The sequence below is a fragment of the Rhincodon typus genome, chromosome 15 (genome assembly GCF_021869965.1).
Source record: "Rhincodon typus isolate 14 chromosome 15, sRhiTyp1.1, whole genome shotgun sequence".
Taxonomy (NCBI): Eukaryota; Metazoa; Chordata; class Chondrichthyes; order Orectolobiformes; family Rhincodontidae; genus Rhincodon; species Rhincodon typus.
The window spans coordinates 52522060-52541655 of NC_063346.1; the positions used below are offsets into that span (position 1 = coordinate 52522060).

General features: G+C 42.4%; 1 protein-coding gene across 1 annotated transcript in view; it reads left to right on the forward strand.

Annotated features, from left to right (window-relative positions):
* Window positions 1–19596, forward strand: part of mmp15b (matrix metallopeptidase 15b) — a 50042-nt gene that overhangs the window by 23169 nt on the left and 7277 nt on the right. Inside the window, exons 6-7 of the mRNA XM_048605811.1 lie at window positions 17458–17608; window positions 18103–18218. Of these exons, the coding sequence (XP_048461768.1) occupies window positions 17458–17608; window positions 18103–18218 (267 nt within the window). The remainder of the gene's footprint in view (window positions 1–17457; window positions 17609–18102; window positions 18219–19596) is intronic.

A 19596-nucleotide genomic window follows, 5' to 3' on the forward strand; every position in this document is an offset into this window, starting at 1 on the left:
TAAAAACTGAAAGAACTGCAGATGCTGAAACAAAAACACAAGTTGCTGGAAAAGCTGAGCAGGTCTGGCAGCATCTGTGAAGAGAAATCAGTGGTATTGTTTTGGGTCTGGTGACCCTTCCTCAGAACACAGCCACAAAACAGAGTTCACAATAGGTATCAAATTCCTTGCTGTGAAATTATGCAGCCACGCTGGTAAAACCTTATTTTTAAAAACGGCTCTTCCTCCTTACTGTCCACAGGTTTTAAAGAAACTCCCTACATGTCAGCCAAGTTCAAATCCATAGCACCATGGGTAACTCAGCTGTCCAGGAGGGGAGGAATAAGAGTGAAAGAACAATAGTGTTGAGGATTCCATAATTGGAAGGATCAGAATCAGTGATCCAAGGGAGTGAAGAGAATGAAGAATTAGTGGAAATTAGTATTACTAAGTTTGTGTTGGAAAAATGAATGGAACTGAAGGTTGATTCATTTTCAAAGTATTGAAATAGGCAGCTATGGAGGTAGGGAATGCATTGTCATCATCCTCCAAAATTCTACAGATACTAGAATGGTTCTTGCAGATTGGAAGGTGGCAAATGTCACCCCACTCTTAAGAAGGGAGGGAAAAAGAAAACAGGGAACAATAGATATTTCAGCCTTACATCAGAAGTAGTGAAAATGCTAAAATCAATTCGAAATGATGTGATAAATGGATATTTGGAAAACAGTGATCTGATTGGACATAATTAGTATGGATTTATGAATGGTAAATCATGCTGAATTTTTGGAGGTTTTGAGGATGTTACCGACAGAAGTGATAAAGGGGAATAGGTGGGGGATACTTACATTTTCAGAAGATTTTTGATAAAGTCCCCCACAAGAAGCTGGTTAAAAACATGAAACACATGAGTTGGAAGTAATGTCCTGGCATGGATTAAGGATTGTCTAACAGGCAGAAAGCAAGAGAGTAGGAATAAATGGGCCATTCACACATGGACAACCAGTGACTGTTGGTGTAACACAAGGTTCAGTACTGGTGTCGCAGCTGCTCACTGCATACATTAGTAATTTGGGTATGAGTATCATATGTAATATTTCCAAAATTGCAAATGTCACAAAGCTAGGTAGGAATTTGATGATGTGAGGAAGATGAAAAGTGGCTTCAAAGGGATTGAACAGACTTAGTGAGTGTGCAACAACATGGCAGTTGAAATATGTTGTGGAAATGTGAGATTAGAAAGTGTAGATGTACAAAGGAAATCAGATGTTCTTGTCAATAAACCATCGAAGGCTAACATGCAGGTATAGCAAGCAATTAAGAAGCTAATGGTATATTAACCTTTATCCCAAGGCAAGTCATGAAATTTTGCTTTAATTGTGTAGAGCATCGGTTAGATTGCACCTGGAGTATTGTTCAGCTTTGGTCCCCTTACCTTAGGAGGGATATTATTGCTATAGAGCGAGTGCAACAAAGGTTCAACAGACTTCCAAGGATGGCAGGACTGTCTCCTGAAAGAGATTGGGAAACTAGGCCGTGTTCCCTCGAATTTTGAAGAATGAGAAGTGATTTCAATGAAACATACAACATACTTTAAGGGATAAAGTTGGAAGTAAAATACTTCCCCTGTTTGGAGAGTCTGGAACTAGGGAATGCAGTTTGAAAATGTCGAGGTTACCACTAGGATCAAGATGTTAAAATTTCATTTATAGAATTTGCAATCCCAGAGGGCTGTGGAAGCTAAGTCATTTAGTATGTTAAAAGTAGGAATCAACAAATATCTAAATACCAATGATGTAAAGGGATATAGGATAGCATGGGGAAAAAGCATTGAAGTAGATGATCAACCATTATGATTGTATTAAATGGTGGAGTGAATTTGATGGGATGAACAATCTACTCCAGCTCCTGTGTTTTATATTTCTATGTAACAATTATTGCCTACAAGTAGGTAGCGCAACCTTCAGATCTGAAGTCAGCAGTGTCCATGCCCTGACTACATTGTCCCTATTTACTGCCTCATTTCCCCCACTTAGATGGCATATGGCATCATAATGCATTGGTCATTTTGCTCATCCACCTTGAAGTTCCTCTCTGTGTCTGCATGGGTATCAAACTACTCGTATGTAGCTAAGTCCATTATGACCTGTTGGATACCCATAGCTGCCTAACTCACAGTTACAAGCTCCTGACCCTTACTGTTGATGTGCTCTTAAGTTCAACCTAGTGTCTGACTGTCTACTAGACCAAAATGTCCAGATAACTCTTCCCTACCTGATGTTCAAAATGTTTGCAACTCACAACTTGGAGCTGATGCTGCTCAAGACACGGACACTAACCACAGATAAGGTCATCAGGGACTGCAGAGCATTCTACAGATTCCCATATGTTGCAGTCACAGTGAAGTAATGGCTCCTTGGGGGTACTTAACGTACTGATGTAAATTGTCCTTTCCGTTTCTGTCTAATCTTGTTTATTTAATTATTTAATCAGTTATTAAGTTACTAAAGTTCAGCTCCTAAAAGCTGAGAAATAGTTTAAAAAAGAGAATTTGTTTGCCCCCACCAAACCTAATTTTCAACCATACCGGTTCCCAACATATCACTTGTTCCTACTCATACTCAGTCATTGTCACCTCACCCTGTGCTCTCCCACCCAGTGTACATTCTGTGTTGTTGTTATCCTTGCAAGGAATGGAGGACTGCTGATTTATCAGCTGAGTGAAGACAGTTTATGGTAATTAGGAAGGGCCTCATTGCTACTGATTGCTCTGGTGCCATGTATCTTTTTTGGGGTGTGGAGTTGATGTTGAGGATGTCCAGGGCCACTCACTCCTAACTGTGTATATGCTATGGTTCACCTCCGGCAATTTGTCCTGTCATTGGGACAGGGCATACCGAGTGATGGTGATGGAGGAGCATTGGCTGTAAGAATAATTCAATGAGTATGTCTACATTAGGCAAGATGTAGCCTTTAGGGAAGTGAAGAAACAGCTGTCGTTGTCTAAGTTGTTGACACAGTATGATCCCAAGCAAGATGTAGTGCTGACACGCGATGCCACCCTGCATGGTATTGGGGTAGTGTTGGCTCACTGATTGCCCATTAGAGAGGAACGCCTTATAGCATATGTTCCTGGACTTTACGCTCAGAAGCCCATAAGAGAAGAAAGATTTGGCAGTCATCTTTGGTGTGACAAAGTTCCACCAATACATTTAATAGTTTGTAATAGTAACGGACCTCAAACCCCTGCTTGGATTACTTAAAGATGACAGGGCCGTGCCGCCCATAGCTTCAGGATGAAGTTAGCAATGGGCTCTTATTCTGAGCGTGTACAATTACGCATTGGAACACTGTCTTGGAGGCCAAGTAGCAAATGTGGACGCCTTGAGCTGCCTCCCACTGGTGGATACACCACTGGTGGTGCCGCCACTAGAAGAGTCCATTCTGATTTTAAACTTTCTGGACACTCTTCTGGTCACCACTGACAACATCAGATTGTGGCTACAAAAAGATTCAGTCCTGTCAACCCTAAAACAGCTGCTGGTGATGGTGGAATCAAAAGGGCCATCACACCAGGATTGAAACCTTTCTGGACCCAGCAAAACCAAATCACTATAGAGACGACGTATTATTAGGGGGAGCAAGAGTGATTGTCCCAAACAAAGGTCACTGCCAGATACTGCCTGAACTCCACCAGGGTCATCTAGGGGTTTTCCAAAATGAAGATATTGGCAAGAAGTTATCTCTGATAGCCAAAATTAGATGCTGACATAGCTGCGTTGGTGGGGCAGTGCCCAGAATGCCAGCAAGGACAAAAATTACTGCCTGCAGCTCCCCCACTTTCATAGTAAACCCTGAACTCGGTTACATGTCAACGGTGCAAGTCCTTTCATGTGCGCTGTGTTTTTAGTAATTATGGATGCCCATTCAAAGTGGTTGGACATGCATTGAGTTCATTTGTCAAATGTGGGGATTGAAAAATTGAAAAAAGAAGTGTTAGATCTGCTCTGTTTTAACCGTCCAGTTTCCACCTGGTGGGAGAGATTGAAATTTCCTTCTGCATGTCTGTGCCCATTGGCTCTGTGCCCTGCAAAGCAAATGAGAGTTCAGTGCTCGAAGTAATTGAAAGTGCAAATAATATAAAAAAGTTCTTTTTTTAATTGCAAAATCACTTAAAACTTTGAACTCAGTCTTTTTCTGTTTTTTTTTGTATTTACCCAACAAAGATTATTTGCAGATAGGAAGTGGCAGGACTTCTTATCTGCTTTTTCAGGAGGTTTTGGTGTAAAGTGCAGGAAAATGTGTGTTTGTTGTATAACTTACCATTGTTTCCAGGCAGGATGAAACATCATTATTTTGTATAGAGGGCTAGGGCTGAATATACAGATTTCCCAGACATAAGCACAGAACAGCTGTGGGTGAAGCAGCCTCTGCATTGCACGAGCACTCCCAGAAGGCTATTTACAGATCCTACTTCCTTACAAGCACACATACTGAGTGAAACTACGCAGCATATTGATAGGGCTGTTCCCCTTTGCCAAATCCAAAATTGGACCTATGCTGGCTGTGGAAAGCGACTAGGGCTAAGTAATTTGGAAACAATAAGGACTGCAGATGCTGGAAGCCAGAGTCTATAGGTGTGAGGTTGGAAAAACACAGCAGCTCAGACAGCATCCGAAGAGCAAGAAAGTCAACGTTTCGGGTTGAAACCCTTGTCAGGAGTGGGGGAGGGGAAGGGGAGCAAATTAAATAGAGGAAGGGTGGTGGGATGGGGGAGGGATAGGAGAGATGGTGATGAGTGAATGCAGGTAGGTGGTTATTATGATTGGTACATGGGAAGGGTGGATCAGATAGGTGAGTAGGGAGATGGACAGGTAAGGTCAGGTCAGTAGCGGGAGTGGTGGCGTGGTGGACATGGGATAAAGCTGGGGATGGAGGGATTTTGAAGCAGGTGAAGTCAGTGTTAAAGCCATTGGGCTGTAAGCTTCCAAGGTGAAATATCAGGTGTTGTTTCAATGCAAGAAGTTAACAGGTAAGACAGATGAACTTAGAGCTTGGATTAGTACTTGGAACTATGATGTTGTTGCTGTTATAGAGACTTGGTTAAGGGAGGGACAGGATTGGCAGCTTAACATTCCAGGATACAGATGTTTCAGGCGGGATAGAGCGGGGGGGTAAAAGGGGTGGGGGAGTTGCACTATTTGGAGAGGACACCTTAGATGGCTCATACGGCGAGGCAATATGGCTAGAGCTCAGGAACAGGAAGGGTGCAATCACAATGTTTCGGGTTTACTATAGGCTTCCCAATAGTCAGCGGGATTTAGAAGAACAGATATGTAGGCAGATTTTGGCAAGATGTAAAAGTAACAGGGGTGTTGTCGTGGGTAATTTTAACTTCCCATGTATTGACTGGGACTCATTTAGTGCTTGGGGCTCAGATGGGGCAGAGTTTGTAAGGAGCATTCAGGAGGGCTTCTTGAAACAGTATGTAGATAGTCCAACTAGGAAAGGGGCTATACTGCTCCTAGTATTGGGGAATGAGCCTGGCCAGGTGGTTGACGTCTCAGTAGGGAACAGTGATCACAATTCAGTAAGCTTTAAGGTACTGATGGATACAGATCGATGTAGTTGTCAGGTGAAGGTGCTAAATTGGGGGAAGGCTAATTACAACAATATTAGGCAGGAACTAAAGAATGTAGATTGGAGGCAGATATATGAGGGCAAATCAACATGTGGTATGTGGGAGGCTTTCAAGTGTAAGTTGCTGGGAACTCAGGACCGGCACGTTCCTTTAAGGATGAAGGATAAATATGGCAAGTTGAGGGAACCTTGGATAACAAGAGATATTGTGAGCCTAATCAAGAAGAAAAAGGAAGCATTTATCAAGGCTAGGAGGCTGGAAACACACAAAGCAAGGGTGGAATACAAAGAAAGTCAAAAGAAACTTAAGCAAGGAGTCAGGAGGGCTAAAAGGGGTCATGAAAAGTCATTGGTCAACAGGATTAAGGAAAATCCCAAGGCTTTTTATACATAAATAACGAGTAAGAGGGTTGGCCCACCCAAGGACAGGGAAGGGAATTTATGTGTGGAGCCAGAGAAAATGGACGAGGTATTAAATGAGTACTTTGCATCAGTATTCACCATAGAGAAGGACTTGGTGGATGATGAGTCTGGGGATGAGTGTGTAGATAGTTTAGGTCATATTGAGATCAAAAGGGAGGAGGTATTGGGGGTCTTGAAAAACATTAACGTAGACAAGTCCCCAGGACCTGATGAGGTTTCCCCAGAATACTGAGAGAGGCAAGGGAGGAAATTGCTGGGGCCTGGAGGGAAATTTTTGTATCCTCACTGGCTACAGGGGAGGTCACAGAGGATTGGAGAATAGCCAATGTTGTTTCTTTGTTTAAGGAGGGTGGCAAGGATAATCCAGCTAATTACAGGCCGGTGAGCCTTACGTCAGTGCTAGGAAAATTATTGGAGAGGATTCTTTGAGACAGGATTTACTCCCACCTAGATATCAAGGGGCGTATTACCGAGGGGCAACGTGGTTTTGTAAAGGGGAGGTTGTGACTCACTAACTTGGTTGAGTTTTTTGAGGAAGTGACGAAGATGATCGATGAGGGTAGTGGATGTTGTCTACATGGACTTCAGTAAGGCCTTTGACAAGGTTCCTCATGGCAGGCATATACAGAAGGTAAAGTCGCACGGGGTCAGAGGTGAGCTTGCAAGATGGATAAAAAAACTGGCTTGGTAATAGAAGATAGAGGGTAGCAGTGGAAGCGTGCGTTTCTGAATGGAGGGCTGTGACTCGTGGCATTCCTCAGGATCAGTGTTGGGACCTTTGCTGTTTGTAATATATATAAATGATTTGGAGGAGAATGTAACTGGTCTGAGTAGTAAGTTTGCTAATGACACAAAGGTTGGTGGATAGCAATGAGGACCGTCAAAGGATACAGCAGGATATGGATCGGTTGGTGACTTGGGCAGATGGAGTTTAATCCAGAAAAACGTGAGGTAATGCATTTTGGAAGGTCTAGTCCAAATGAAAAATATACAGTAAATGGCAGAACCCTTAAGAGTACTGATAGGCAGAGGGATCTGCGTGTACAGGTACACAGGTCACTGAAAGTGGCAATGCAGGTGGAAAAGGTAGTCAACAAGGCATATGGCATGCTTGCGTTCATTGGCCGGGGCATAGAGTTTAAAAATTGGCAGGTAATGTTGCAGCTTTATTGAACCTTAGTTAGGCCGTATTTGAAATATTGTGTTCACTTCTGGTTGCCACATTACCAGAAGGATGTGGTGGCTTTGGAGAGGGTGCAGAAAAGATTTACCAGGATGTTGCCTGGTATGGAGGGCATTAGCTAAGAGGAGAGGCTTGTAATTAGCTGGATTATCCTTGCCACCTTTCTTTAATAAAGGAACAACACTGGCTATTCTCTAGTCCTCTGTGACTTCCCCTGTATCCAGTGAGGATACAAAGATTTCCCTCAAGGCCCCAGCAATTTCCTCCCTTGCCTCTCTCAGTATTCTGGGGTATATCCCATCAGGCCCTGGGGACCCGTCTACCTTAATGTTTTTCAAGACCCCCAATACTTCCTCCCTTTTGGTATGGAGGGCATTAGCTATGAGGAGAGGTTGGAGAAACTTGGGTTGTTCTCACTGGAATGATGGAGGTTGAGGGGGGACCTGATAGAGGTCTACAAGATTATGAAGAGCATGGACAGACTGGATAGTCAGAAGCTTTTTCCCAGGGTGGAATAGTCATTTACCAGGGGCCATGGATTTAAGGTACGAGGCGCAAGGTTTAAAGGTGATGTATGAGGCAATTTTTTTACACAGAGGGTGGTGGGTGCCTGGAACTCGCTGCCGGAGGAGGTAGTAGAAACAGATAATATCGTGACTTTTAAAGGGCGTCTTGACAAATATATGAATAGGATGGGAATAGAGGGATACAGTCCCCGGAAGGGTAGGGAGTTTCAGTTGTGACGGGCAGCATGTCGATGCGGGCTTGGAGGGCCAAAGGGCCTGTTCCTGTCCTGTAATTTTCTTTGTTCCTCCAATTTACGTATGGCCTCACTCTGACAGTGGAGGAGGCCAAAGACAGACATGTCATCAGGGGAGTGGGAGGGGGAATTAAAATGGATGGCAACTGGAAGGTCAGGTTGGTTGTTTTGTGCAGAGCACAGTTGCTCCGCGAACCAGTCCCCAAGTCTGCGTCTGGTCTCCCCAGTATTGAGGAGGCCACCAGATCTGGCAGAGATTCACCTGCACTTCATCCAACCTTATCAATTGCATCTGTTGATCCCCATGTGGTCTCCTCTATATCAGGGAGACCAGACACAGACTCAGGGACCAGTTCGTATAGCACCTGAGCTCTGCGCGCAACAACCAACCCAGCCTTCCGTTTGCCATCCATTTTAATTCCCCCTCCCATTCCACTGACGACATAGCCATCCTTGGCCTCCTCCACTGTCAGAGTGAGGCCAACCGTAAACTGGAGGAACAGCACCTGATATTTTGCCTTGGAAGCTTACAGCCCAGTGGCCTTAACACTGATTTCACTAGCTTCAAGATCCCTCCACTCCCAGCCTTATCCCATTACTGCCTCTCCCCCTCCTGACCTGACCTAACCTAACCTAACCTAACCTGTCCATCTTCCTACTTACCTATCCACTCCACCCTTCCCACAGACCAATTATGATAATCCCCTACCTGCATCCACCTATCACCATCTCTCCTCCTCTTAACCCCGCTCACCACCCTCCCTTTATTTCTGGGCTCCCCTTCCCCTCCCCAGTGCTGATGAAGGGTTTTGGCCCGAAACATTGACTTTCTTGCTTCCCGGATGCTGTCTTATCTGCTATGTTTTTCCAGGGCTTAGTAGTTTCACAGGTCTAAAGTAATCTTTTAGCAAAACCTCTGTTATAGAAAATGGTCAGCAGTAAATGTTATTAGTCATAGAACAGCAATCATAAAATATTATTTCAGCATTGTATTTAAGTTGGGCGAACAGTATTATTTGTCTCAGCTTAGGACAGTTTTAAATAATACACACTGACTGGATGGAATTCAGTTTTTTTTTCAATGCCATTTAAAGTGTTCATACACATCTCAAAGGCTGTGCCTGTGCAGCAAAGATATTGCATGTATAATCCATCCCCATTCTCCAAAACCAAGTTTATAGTATTGAATTTTAAGATGAACTTCTTGTGCTTGAGATTATTTGTGTACTGTCCTCGTGATGGAGGATCAGCAGAGGAGAAATTTTTGCTGCAAGCATGTTCTTGTTCTGATGGTGACAACAATATTCATATAGTGCATTCAACCTGATAAAATATCTCAAGATGCTCCCAGGCACTTTAAAGCAAGATTTGACATCAAACCATTCCAAGGAGTTATTGGGGCAGATGACCCAAAGGTTGGTCAAAATGGTAGTTTTTAAGAAGATGAAAATGAGAGAGTGAAGAGGAAAGGGTTAGGGAAAGAACTCAAAGAACTTAGAGCCATGGCAACTGAAAACACAACTGCTGGAGGTAGATTGATTAAAATTGGGAGTGAGCAAAAAAGCTAGAATTAGAAAAGCACAGATATGTTAGAGGGTTGTAAGACTGGAGGAAGTTGCAGAGATAGGAGCAAAGCATGGAAGGATTTGAAAACAAGAATGAGGAATTTAAAATTGTAGTGTTGCTTCACTGGGAGCCACCTTTAGGCCAGGAGAGAACAGTTGATGGACGAAGGGGACTTGGGTGGAATTTTTCATAGTCAGTTAAAGTATTTTTTTCGAGTGACATGGTGCCTGGTCTGCTTTGGCTTGGAGTGACTTCTGTCATGCAATCTTCCAATATTCACCTCATTAATTACGTAACTTGGCTCTGGATGTCTTTCTCAGGGAATCGTGCAGCTGGAGAGGGAGCAATGCTTGCCACAGCTGGAACCTGCTATCAACGACACTGCTAACATTATGCCTAAAGTCTAGCTGCGCAACACTTCAGATGCTGCAAGCCAGGAACTTCCGTTACACTGAGGTGCTTGACTATTATCACTGAAGACAGGGCCCAGAGATCTTGCACCCCACTTCATGGGCAGGAACCTGGAGTTCTTGGTGGGCAGGGTGGTGAGAGGAAGATTGTCTTTCTTCCTGCGGATTTCCACAGGAGGTCATGCCATACCAAGTCAGCTTCGACTCAAATTGCAGTCTGGGTAGAGGGTACAGTATGCCAGGTGAATGGGACACCCAGTAGCACAGGAGAAAAATCAATAATCAAGTGTCACCATCTTATTGTAGAATTTTATAGTACAGAAGAAGGCCATTCAGTCTATTGTGTCTGTTCTGGCTCCCTAACTCGTCCTATTCTATGGTCGTATCTTCATCGCCCTTTAAATTCATCACTTTCAAACATATCCAGCTGTCTTTTGAAACCTCCTCTGGAATCCACTTCCAACATTCTCCTAGGCAGCATATTCCAAATCCTAACAACTCTCTGAGTAAAGAAGTTTCTCCTCATCTCACTTCCAGCTCTCTTGCTGACTACCTTGAAATTGTGACCCCTAGTTGCTAATATACAAACTAGTGGAAACAGAATATTTGGCTTTACCCTGTCAAAATTGTTCATACTTCTGAACATCTCAATTAGGTCACCTCTTAATCTTCTCTGCTCCAAAGAGAATAAGCCCAATTTCTCTAATTTTTCCTTGTATCAAAAATCACTCATTCCTGGTATCATTCTAGTGAATCTTCTTTGCATTGTCTCCAGGGCTTTAACATCCTTTCTCAAATTAGGTGCCCAGAACTGTACACAATACTCTAAACGTGGTCTGACCAATACTTTGAAGAGGTATTAGCATCACTTCCTTGCTTTTGTACTCTATGCTTCTATTTATAAACTCAAGGATTTTTTCAGCCTTCTTAACAACTGTTTTGACTTGCCTGCCCACCTTCAGAGAATTACACACTTGAACACCAAGGTCCCTCTGTTCCTGTACTCCGCTCAAAGTTGTACTATTGAGCCTGTATTGTCTTTCCATGTGTCTTCTACCAAAATGCATTACCTCATATTTCTCTCTATTGAAATTCATTAATCAGGTGTCTCTCCATGTGGCTAACTTGTCAGTGACCCTCTGAGGTTGTTCAGCATCATCGTCATAATTCACTATTTTCCCTAGCTTGGTATCATCTGCAACTTTAGACATTTTGCCCTCAAACCCATCTCCAAATTTATATAAATCAAACAAATTGAAGTGTCCCAGCATCGATCCCCAGGGAATACCAACTTTCAACTTATAGAGACATAGCGTCATACAGCACAGAAACAGACCCTTTGGTCCAGTCAGTCCATGCTGAACATAATCCCAATCTAAACTAGTCCCATCTGACTGCTCCTGGCCCATATCCCTCCAATCCTTTCCTACTCATGTGTCTATCTAAATGTCTTTTAAACGTAATTGTACGCGCATCCACTACTTCCTCAGGAAGTTCATTCCATAGGTGAACCACCCTCTGTATAAAAAAATTTTGCCTCTTATGTATTTTTTAAATCTCTCTCCTCTCACCTTAAAAAATGTGCCCAGTAGTCTTGATTATTATTAACTCTATCTATACCTCTCATTATTTTATCAACTTCTATCAGGTTGCTTCTCAACCTACTATGCTTCAGTGAGAAAAGTCCCAGCCTATCCAGCGTTTCTTTATAACTCAAACCTTCCATACCCAGCAACATCCTGGTAAATCTCTTCTGAACCCTCTCCAGCTTGATTATATCCATCCTATAACTGGGCGACCAGAACTGGACACAGTATTCCAGAAGAGGCCTCACCAATGTCTGTACAACATCAACATGACTTCCCAACTCCTCTACTCAAAGGACTGAGCAGTGAAGGCCAGCATGCCTAATGCCTTTTTCACCACCCTGTATATATGTGATGCAAACTTCAAAGAATTATGTACCTGCACCCTTTGATCCATCTGTTCTACAACACTACCCAGGGCCCTACCATTAATTGTATAAGCCCTACCCTTGTTTGTGCAGTCTGAGAAATGTCCATCTGTACCTATCCTCTTTTCTATCTTTTAGCCAACTTCTATCCTGCAAAGAAGCCATCAATTCCAAACATTTCTGATTTGCTAACCAACCTGCCATGTGGCACCATATCAAATGCTTTCTTAAAGTCCAAACATAAAACATCCACAACAGTGCACACATCCAATGCCTGTGTTACTTGGTAAAGGAACTTAGTTAAATTTGTCAGACATGACCTTCTCTTTGCAACTTCACACTCACTGGGCCTCCATCAGTCAAAGTCTGCCACTATACATGCCTCTCGCCAAGGCTCATAGACTGCAACTTTCCCTATTGCTGGAATCATGTCCTCTCTATGGCTGTTAATCACCTCATCCTCCCAAACTACTAATTCTTCCTGCCGTTTACACTTCCTGCTCACTCACTGGTGATACCTGACCTCCTCTCTTGCTCCAGCATCACCACTAACTGCTCTTTCATTCACTTTCATCATACTCCGAGCAGGGAAGTGTGGCCAGCCCTGGACTGAAATCTCCACAATACCCCTGAATTATTGTAATCCCTTAGTTGTTTGCACTTTGCCTGCAAGACTGATCATGACCCAGTCCCTGGGCTGCAAGGGTAAAGATACCCAGAGTCTAGTAGGACCAACTGTCTGACCCTGGCCAACCTGCTAAACTCAAATTAGACGAGCCCCGTGATTGACTGTGGCAATAACCCTGACTGATTGTAGTCCCCCTTAATCCCACTAAGGACTGCTGCCCTTTGGCTTTCAGACATGGTCATTTACTTGAAACTTATGCAATGTATTTGCTCTGTAAGCTGCTGGCATACGTTGTAGGTGTGTCATTGACATATATGTACTACACAGTAATAGATACACCCTCGTGACTTTTCCCAGTGTGATGTCATCTGCCCCTCCTTCTGTGCTACAAAGCAATGCGAGTCATAGAGCCTAGCATCCTGTAACTGAGCACTATAAGCTCTGTGCTAAGAGTCATAAGATGCAACTTGTACATATGCATATGATGCATATTTGTCACTACATGCAAAGCTATCGGCAGAAGCATGCAAGTTATAGGTGTCCCTGAGCTTCAGAGTAAAGTGTGAAAGGGTTATAAGTTGATCCAAAAGCAAGCTTGATGAGGGGGTGAGGTTTGTGCTTTGCCAGTGCCAGTTTGTGTCAGTGAAGGGTCAAGGAGGATGGTGGCCATAAGCATGCAAGAGCATTGTGATGGCCAGGTATTTGATGAACTGCATCACCAGGGACCTACTCTGATTTGCATGTCAGAAATTTGCACAATTTAGTTTCTTAGAGAAGGGGAGGAGAATTGGAAGTGTCATATAAATAAGGTGAGTAGGTACTTCAGCGAGATACAAATACATAGAAACAGTAAAATTCTGAAGTTGCTATGTAAAGCTTGATGGTGGGACAATATTATGGCTTTAAGAGGTATATTTTGACCTGTTTTATTTTTGTGTGAAGAGAAGTTGAGACAGAGATGACGAGCGGTCTGCTCAAAGCCAATAAACAAATCAGTATGTGAGACCTTGGGCTTGTTTAAAAAAATGTTGGACCAAAAGAAACAGGCTGAATGGGTGGGGTCAAACTCCCACAGAACCAGGATTTTTAGTTCAGTTTTCAGCAGTTGCTGGGGTTTTGGAGCAAGATATGGAAGCTCTTTTTCCTCTCCCTGTTACAGCTAAAAGCTGGGGTTGTCTTCCTGCAGTTGGAACTTCATGTGACACAGTCTATTTTACTGACTTTACCTTTGTCCAGGGTGTGCTTATGAGATGTTATTATAATGGAACAGTTAATGAGTAGTTTATTATTTTTAAGGAGTTTCAGCTCAGAGAGAGGGAGGTTCAGGCTGTGCTGGGGGCACATTAGAAACCTCAGGAACAGTCATAGAAATGTGCATTGGAGCAAGCAACGGCAAAGAAGAAGCTACCTCTAGGAGAAAGTGAATGCCTGAGGTTGAAATTTTTTCAGAAGTCCAAGTGGCAGTGTCAGCGAAGACAACCACTCTCCAGACAGACTGTCATCGATCTCTGCACATTCTACAGGATGAACTGACATTTATGAGAGTTGATGGACTCCCGATGTCAGTGGCGCTAAAGATCAATGTGCTTATCAACTTTCCACACCTATATAAGGATCTACTGGAGACTTGGATAAAATTTCTCAGTCTGTAGCTCTTAATTAAGGAAGTGACCAAGGAATATTTAAGAGGGCTGTCTACTATTTGTGCTATCAAACCAATCCAGACATTCGGCGGGATCATCACCTTTGGGGCCATCATTGATTCTCCCAGGTGCAAAAAGGTCAGTCAGTGATGGGTGACAAAGAAAGTTAAGGTTTGTATAAGATTAAAAGAATTGCTTCCAAAGTGGCCTGTAACAGTAATAAATCAGAGGACTGGAAGGTTTTTAGAATACAACAAAGGAGGACCAATAAGGAAAGGAAGAAAGGAATATAAATGCAATCTAGCAAAAAGATGTAAACATGGACTCTAAAAATACGTCAAAAGGAAACATTTGGCTCAGATGAATATGTGTCCATTATAGACCGATTCAGGAGAATTTATAATAGGGAATCCAGAAACAGCAGAGAACTAAATAATTTTTTTGTGTCTGTTTTCACTGAAGATACAAACATTCTCCCAGAATTAGAAATCAAGTGACTTGGGAGAATGAGAATTTGAAGGAAATTAATATTAGTAAGGTTATATTGACAAATTTGAATAGTGCTGAAAGTTGATAGATGCCAGGACCTGATGGTCTACATCCCAGTGTTGAAGGAGCTGGTTATAAAAGGTGGTTGCTACTTTGGTGATTATATTCCAAAATTCCATAGATTCTGGAGTGATTCCTGATGATTGGAAGCATGCAAATGTCACCACATTATTCAGGAAAGGATCAAGAGGGAACTACAGACCTGCTGGTCTTATATCAGTAGTAGGGAAAATGGTAGAACTTATCATAAAGGATGTGATAAAGGGACATTTGGATGAAAATGATCTGATTGGGCATAGACAGCATGGATTTGTGAAGTAGAAATGGTGTTTGACAAATGTGTTGGTGTTGTTTGAGCATGTTACTGACAAAATTGATATAAGGGGAATCGGTGGATGCAGTATACTTGAATTTTCAGAATGCTTTTAATGATGGCTCCCACATAAAGTTAGTTAGCAAAATTGAATCATTCGGGTATCAGAGGTAAGATACTAGTGTGGATTAAGGATTTGCTAACAGACAGAAAACAGAGTCAGAATAAATGTGTCATTCTTATATTGGCAGATTGATTATTGGGGTATCACAAGGAACAGAACTTGGGTTCCACTATTCACAATATATATATCAGTGATTTGGACATGTAGACCCAATGAAATATTTCCAAATTTACAGTTTATACAAAGCTAAGCAGGAATGTATATTGTGAGGAAGATGTAAAAGGTGTTTCAGGTGGATTTGAACAGGTTTACTGATTGGGCAGAGAACATGGGAATAATGTGAGGCTATCCACTTTGGTAGGAGAAACAAATGTGCAGATTATTTCTTAAATAACGAGAGGTTGGAAAGTGTGAATGTAGCACATAAAGGGACTGGAGTGTCCTTGTCAGTAAGTCACAGAAGGCTAATATGCAGGTGCAGCAATCAATTAGGAAGGTTATGGAATGTTAGCCTTTGTGACAAGAGGATTTGGCACAGGAGTGGAGAAGTACTTCAGTTGTAAAGCAGATTGGTTAGAATGCATCTGGAGTACTATGTAGACAAGATCTACCCACTAAATCTCTGGCAATTCATGTCTATGACTATCTATTGTCAGAGGAAAGTCACAACACCTCCGAAAGGACGACGTGTGTCCATTGAGCAGGCCACTTGGCTTATGACGATGCGATTCAGGTGTCTAGACCAATCTGATGGATTCTTTGAGTACAGGGCTGGTAGCCCTTTAAATCTGCCATGACGTCACCTGATGCTGACTTTTCCACTTGACTGGGATAAAACTGTAATGATTAAGTTTAAGCAGAGACTTATAGTAAAGTAAAACATCTGGTTGAATACAGTAAAAAACAGATCCCCACATTTGCTCCAAGACAAGTGTAGAACTGACTACAAATATACTTGTTAGCATGTTGGCAGATATAGAAAGTTGGTTTTACTGACTGATGATCACCTTGGCTTGTCTTCTTCTATGTAACATCCTGATAGCATAGTGTGCTTCTGAAGCTCTGAAAGGTTCCTCACTGTGCCATCACACCTCCTGTAACAACCTAACTAGAAACTTAGAACTCCCCCCACCCCTGGCTCTGATACTCTGCTATTCAAGGCCCTTTGACTTTTGTCTATAGATAGATAACTAGGAAGAAAGTTGAAATGTAGGACCTCAAAGGTAGTTATTTCAGGATTACTGTCAATGCCACGAGCTAGTCAGAGTAGAAACAGCAGGATATATAGGATGAACACGTGGTTGAAAAGATGGTGTGAGGGGGGAGGGTTTCAGATTCATGGGGCATTGGAACTGGTTCTGGGGGAGTTGGAACCTATACAAACTGGACGGATTACATCTGGGCAGGACCGGGACTGATGTCCTTTGGGGGGATATTTGGTAGAGAGGTTGGGGAGGGTTTAAACTAGTGTGGCAGGGGAATGGGAACCAGAGGAGTAGGGCAGTAGATGCAGAAATTGAGGGAGAATTGGAACCACAGCAAACATGTCTAAGAACAGACAGTTTCAGTATGGAAGGGCAAAATGTGTCGGCGCAGGCTTGGAGGCCCGAAGGTCCTGTTCCCGCACTGTATTGTTAATTTGTTCTATACAAGTGTACATGAACACCAGGTAGACATTAGAATACCCCTCATGCAGCACGAATTGCTTCAGATACTCCTCAACTTCTCCCAAACATTTTAGCAAGGATATTTCCTTTGGGAAACTAATTAATTTCAGTGATGGTGCTGGGGAGTGAGTTTTTTATATGAAAGTTTCTGAAAACCTAAACGCCGGAAGAAACAAATAGTCCAATATTGCTTCAAAATTGTTGTGTTAATCTTGATGCTGTTTCCATGTGCTCGTTGGTAGAAACCCATTTATGACAGTGTTCTTTTAGATTGTTGTGGACTTGTACTGGATGTTTCCTCCTGATTTCTTCTTCTCCATTAGAATTGCAATAAAAGTTAAAGTTGCAAAGTAAGAAATTTACCCAAGGAAATTCCTGACACCAGTGTTTTAGACAGGAACTCACTCTACCTGCATCCATAATCGTGTCCATCTTAAACAAAATGGGTAGAAACTGATGATGCAGCTTATTCAGGACATAAGATGTCCCCCAATAAGTTTCTAAATTTGAAAATAAAGATTTTTATGGCAGCAAAAGAGAAAAAAGTCTTGAGGTTTCAAAGTTGTCTAGAATTCAGTTTAGGTTGAAGGGTTACTAGAATTCTTTCTTCATTTCCAGGTGACAAATTCTGGCTGTTCAATGAAGCAATGTTGGAGCCAGGGTATCCTCGTCATCTGATGGAACTTGGTGCTGGAATGCCTCATGACAGGATTGATGCAGCTATTTGGTGGGAAATCACCGGTCAGACATACTTCTTCAGAGGTGACAGGTCTGATTTGAGTTTCATGCCATTTTTCACTTTGCCATTCAAGTGGGATTACAGAAGAGAGCTCTGGCCTCAGAGTCAGAAATGCAACAACTTTCACTTCCCTGATTGTTTTGAAAGGACATTTTACTTTCATAATAAAAAAAATCGTTCTCAGGCCATTACTGTAACATTAACTGTCAGCAATCTGAAGCAACACAGCGAATGCCACGACGCAGGTTCTGCAGTGAAAGTATTCAGTAACATGCCCGTGCCTAATGCACTTCAAAAAGTACTTTGTTTAGATATATCTACTCGTATTTCATTTGGGTTATATGCTGCCTTGTATTTAATTACCTGACCTGGTCCCATTGACCTTGTATGGTCTTTGATGTACAGTTACCTACCCAGACTTAATACCCCTTGTGTAGAGAATTATGTGAGCTTAGGAGGGACTGACTTGTCTTTTATAGTGTTGCTTGACACTAAATATTGACTTGGCTTTCTGATCATTTCAGATACTGGCGCTTCAGTGAAGAGAGGAGAGCAGTAGATATTGGCTATCCAAAGCCAATCAGCATTTGGAAAGGAATCCCACCTTCACCAAAGGGGGCCTTCCTTACTGATGATGGAGGTAATCAAAATCTCCATTTGGAGAATTATAAGAAAATAGCAAGCCCGGTTAAATGGCAACTGATGAGCATGTTGAATGCTGGCAACTGTTACTGTTTGTTAAATGAAAAGAAATTGCATTTAACTTCAGGTAATGGCTATACTATTGTATGATGTGAGCATGAGGCATCATTTTTTAATAAAGAGTGCAAGGTCAACAATAGTATAACACAATGGAAAATATAGTCACTTAGGGCGGAATTGTTTGAGGGCCAAGTGATGTTGACTGTGGCAAGCTGTGTGGCAGAATCAGGTAACAAGTTCAGCAAAGCCCATCTCAATGTTGAGAACATCTTGCTCTATCTTTTATGATTTTCAGAAGTGGCATAGCAAGATTCTTCATAGACAGTGGCGCAGTGCCATTTGACGGTCATTATTGATTGTTAAGCGCTTTGTTAATGCTACGACACACTTTATTAATATTCAAACTCTCATGTAACCAAACTCGCCAAACAAGCAAAACATTGGAAAGCCCAACAAGAAAATCAGAGTAAGCACCTGGCAGATTTAATTTGCCTCTTCCTCCGAATCACGTTAGGGACTGGGCTCCATCATCTCAAGACATTCCCCAAGAGCATTAGCCACATTAAAAAAAAAATAATTTATCAGATGTAGGGATTGCCAGCAGGGCCAGCATATATTGCTCACCTCTACTTGCCTTTGGTGGTGAGCTGCCTTCTTAAACCTCAGCAGTCCATCTTCTGTACGTAGACACATAATGCTGTTATGGAGGGTGTTCCAGGATTTTGGCCCAGCAACATTTAAGGAATGGTGACAAATTTCCAATGCAGGATCGTGAGTTGCTTGTAGGAGAACTTGCAGGTGGTGGTGTTCTACTGTATCTGCTGTCCTTGTCCTTCTAAGTAGCTATGGTCATGGCTTTGGAAGGTGCTGTGTAATGAACTTTAATGAATTACTGCAGTGCATCATGTAGGTGGTACTTACTGTTACTACTTAGTGTTGGTAGGTGGAGGGAGTGAATGTTTGTATCAGTCAAGTGAGTTGCATTGTCCTGGATGGTGTCAAGCTTCTTGAGTTTTGTTGGAGCTGCATTCATCCAGGTAAGTGGGAGTATTCCATCACACTTTTTTTTTTAATTCATTCACAGGATGAGGGCATCACTGGCTAGGCTAGGATTTGTTGCCCATCCCTAATTGCCCAGAGGGCAGTTAAGAGTCACCCACATTGCTGTGGGTCTGGAGTCACATGTAGGCCAGACCAGGTAAGGATGGCAGTTTCCTTCCTTAAAGGACATTTGTGAACCAGGTGGGGTTTTCCGTCAATCAACAATGGATTCATGGTCATCATTAGACTCTAAATCCAGATTTTCATTGAATTTT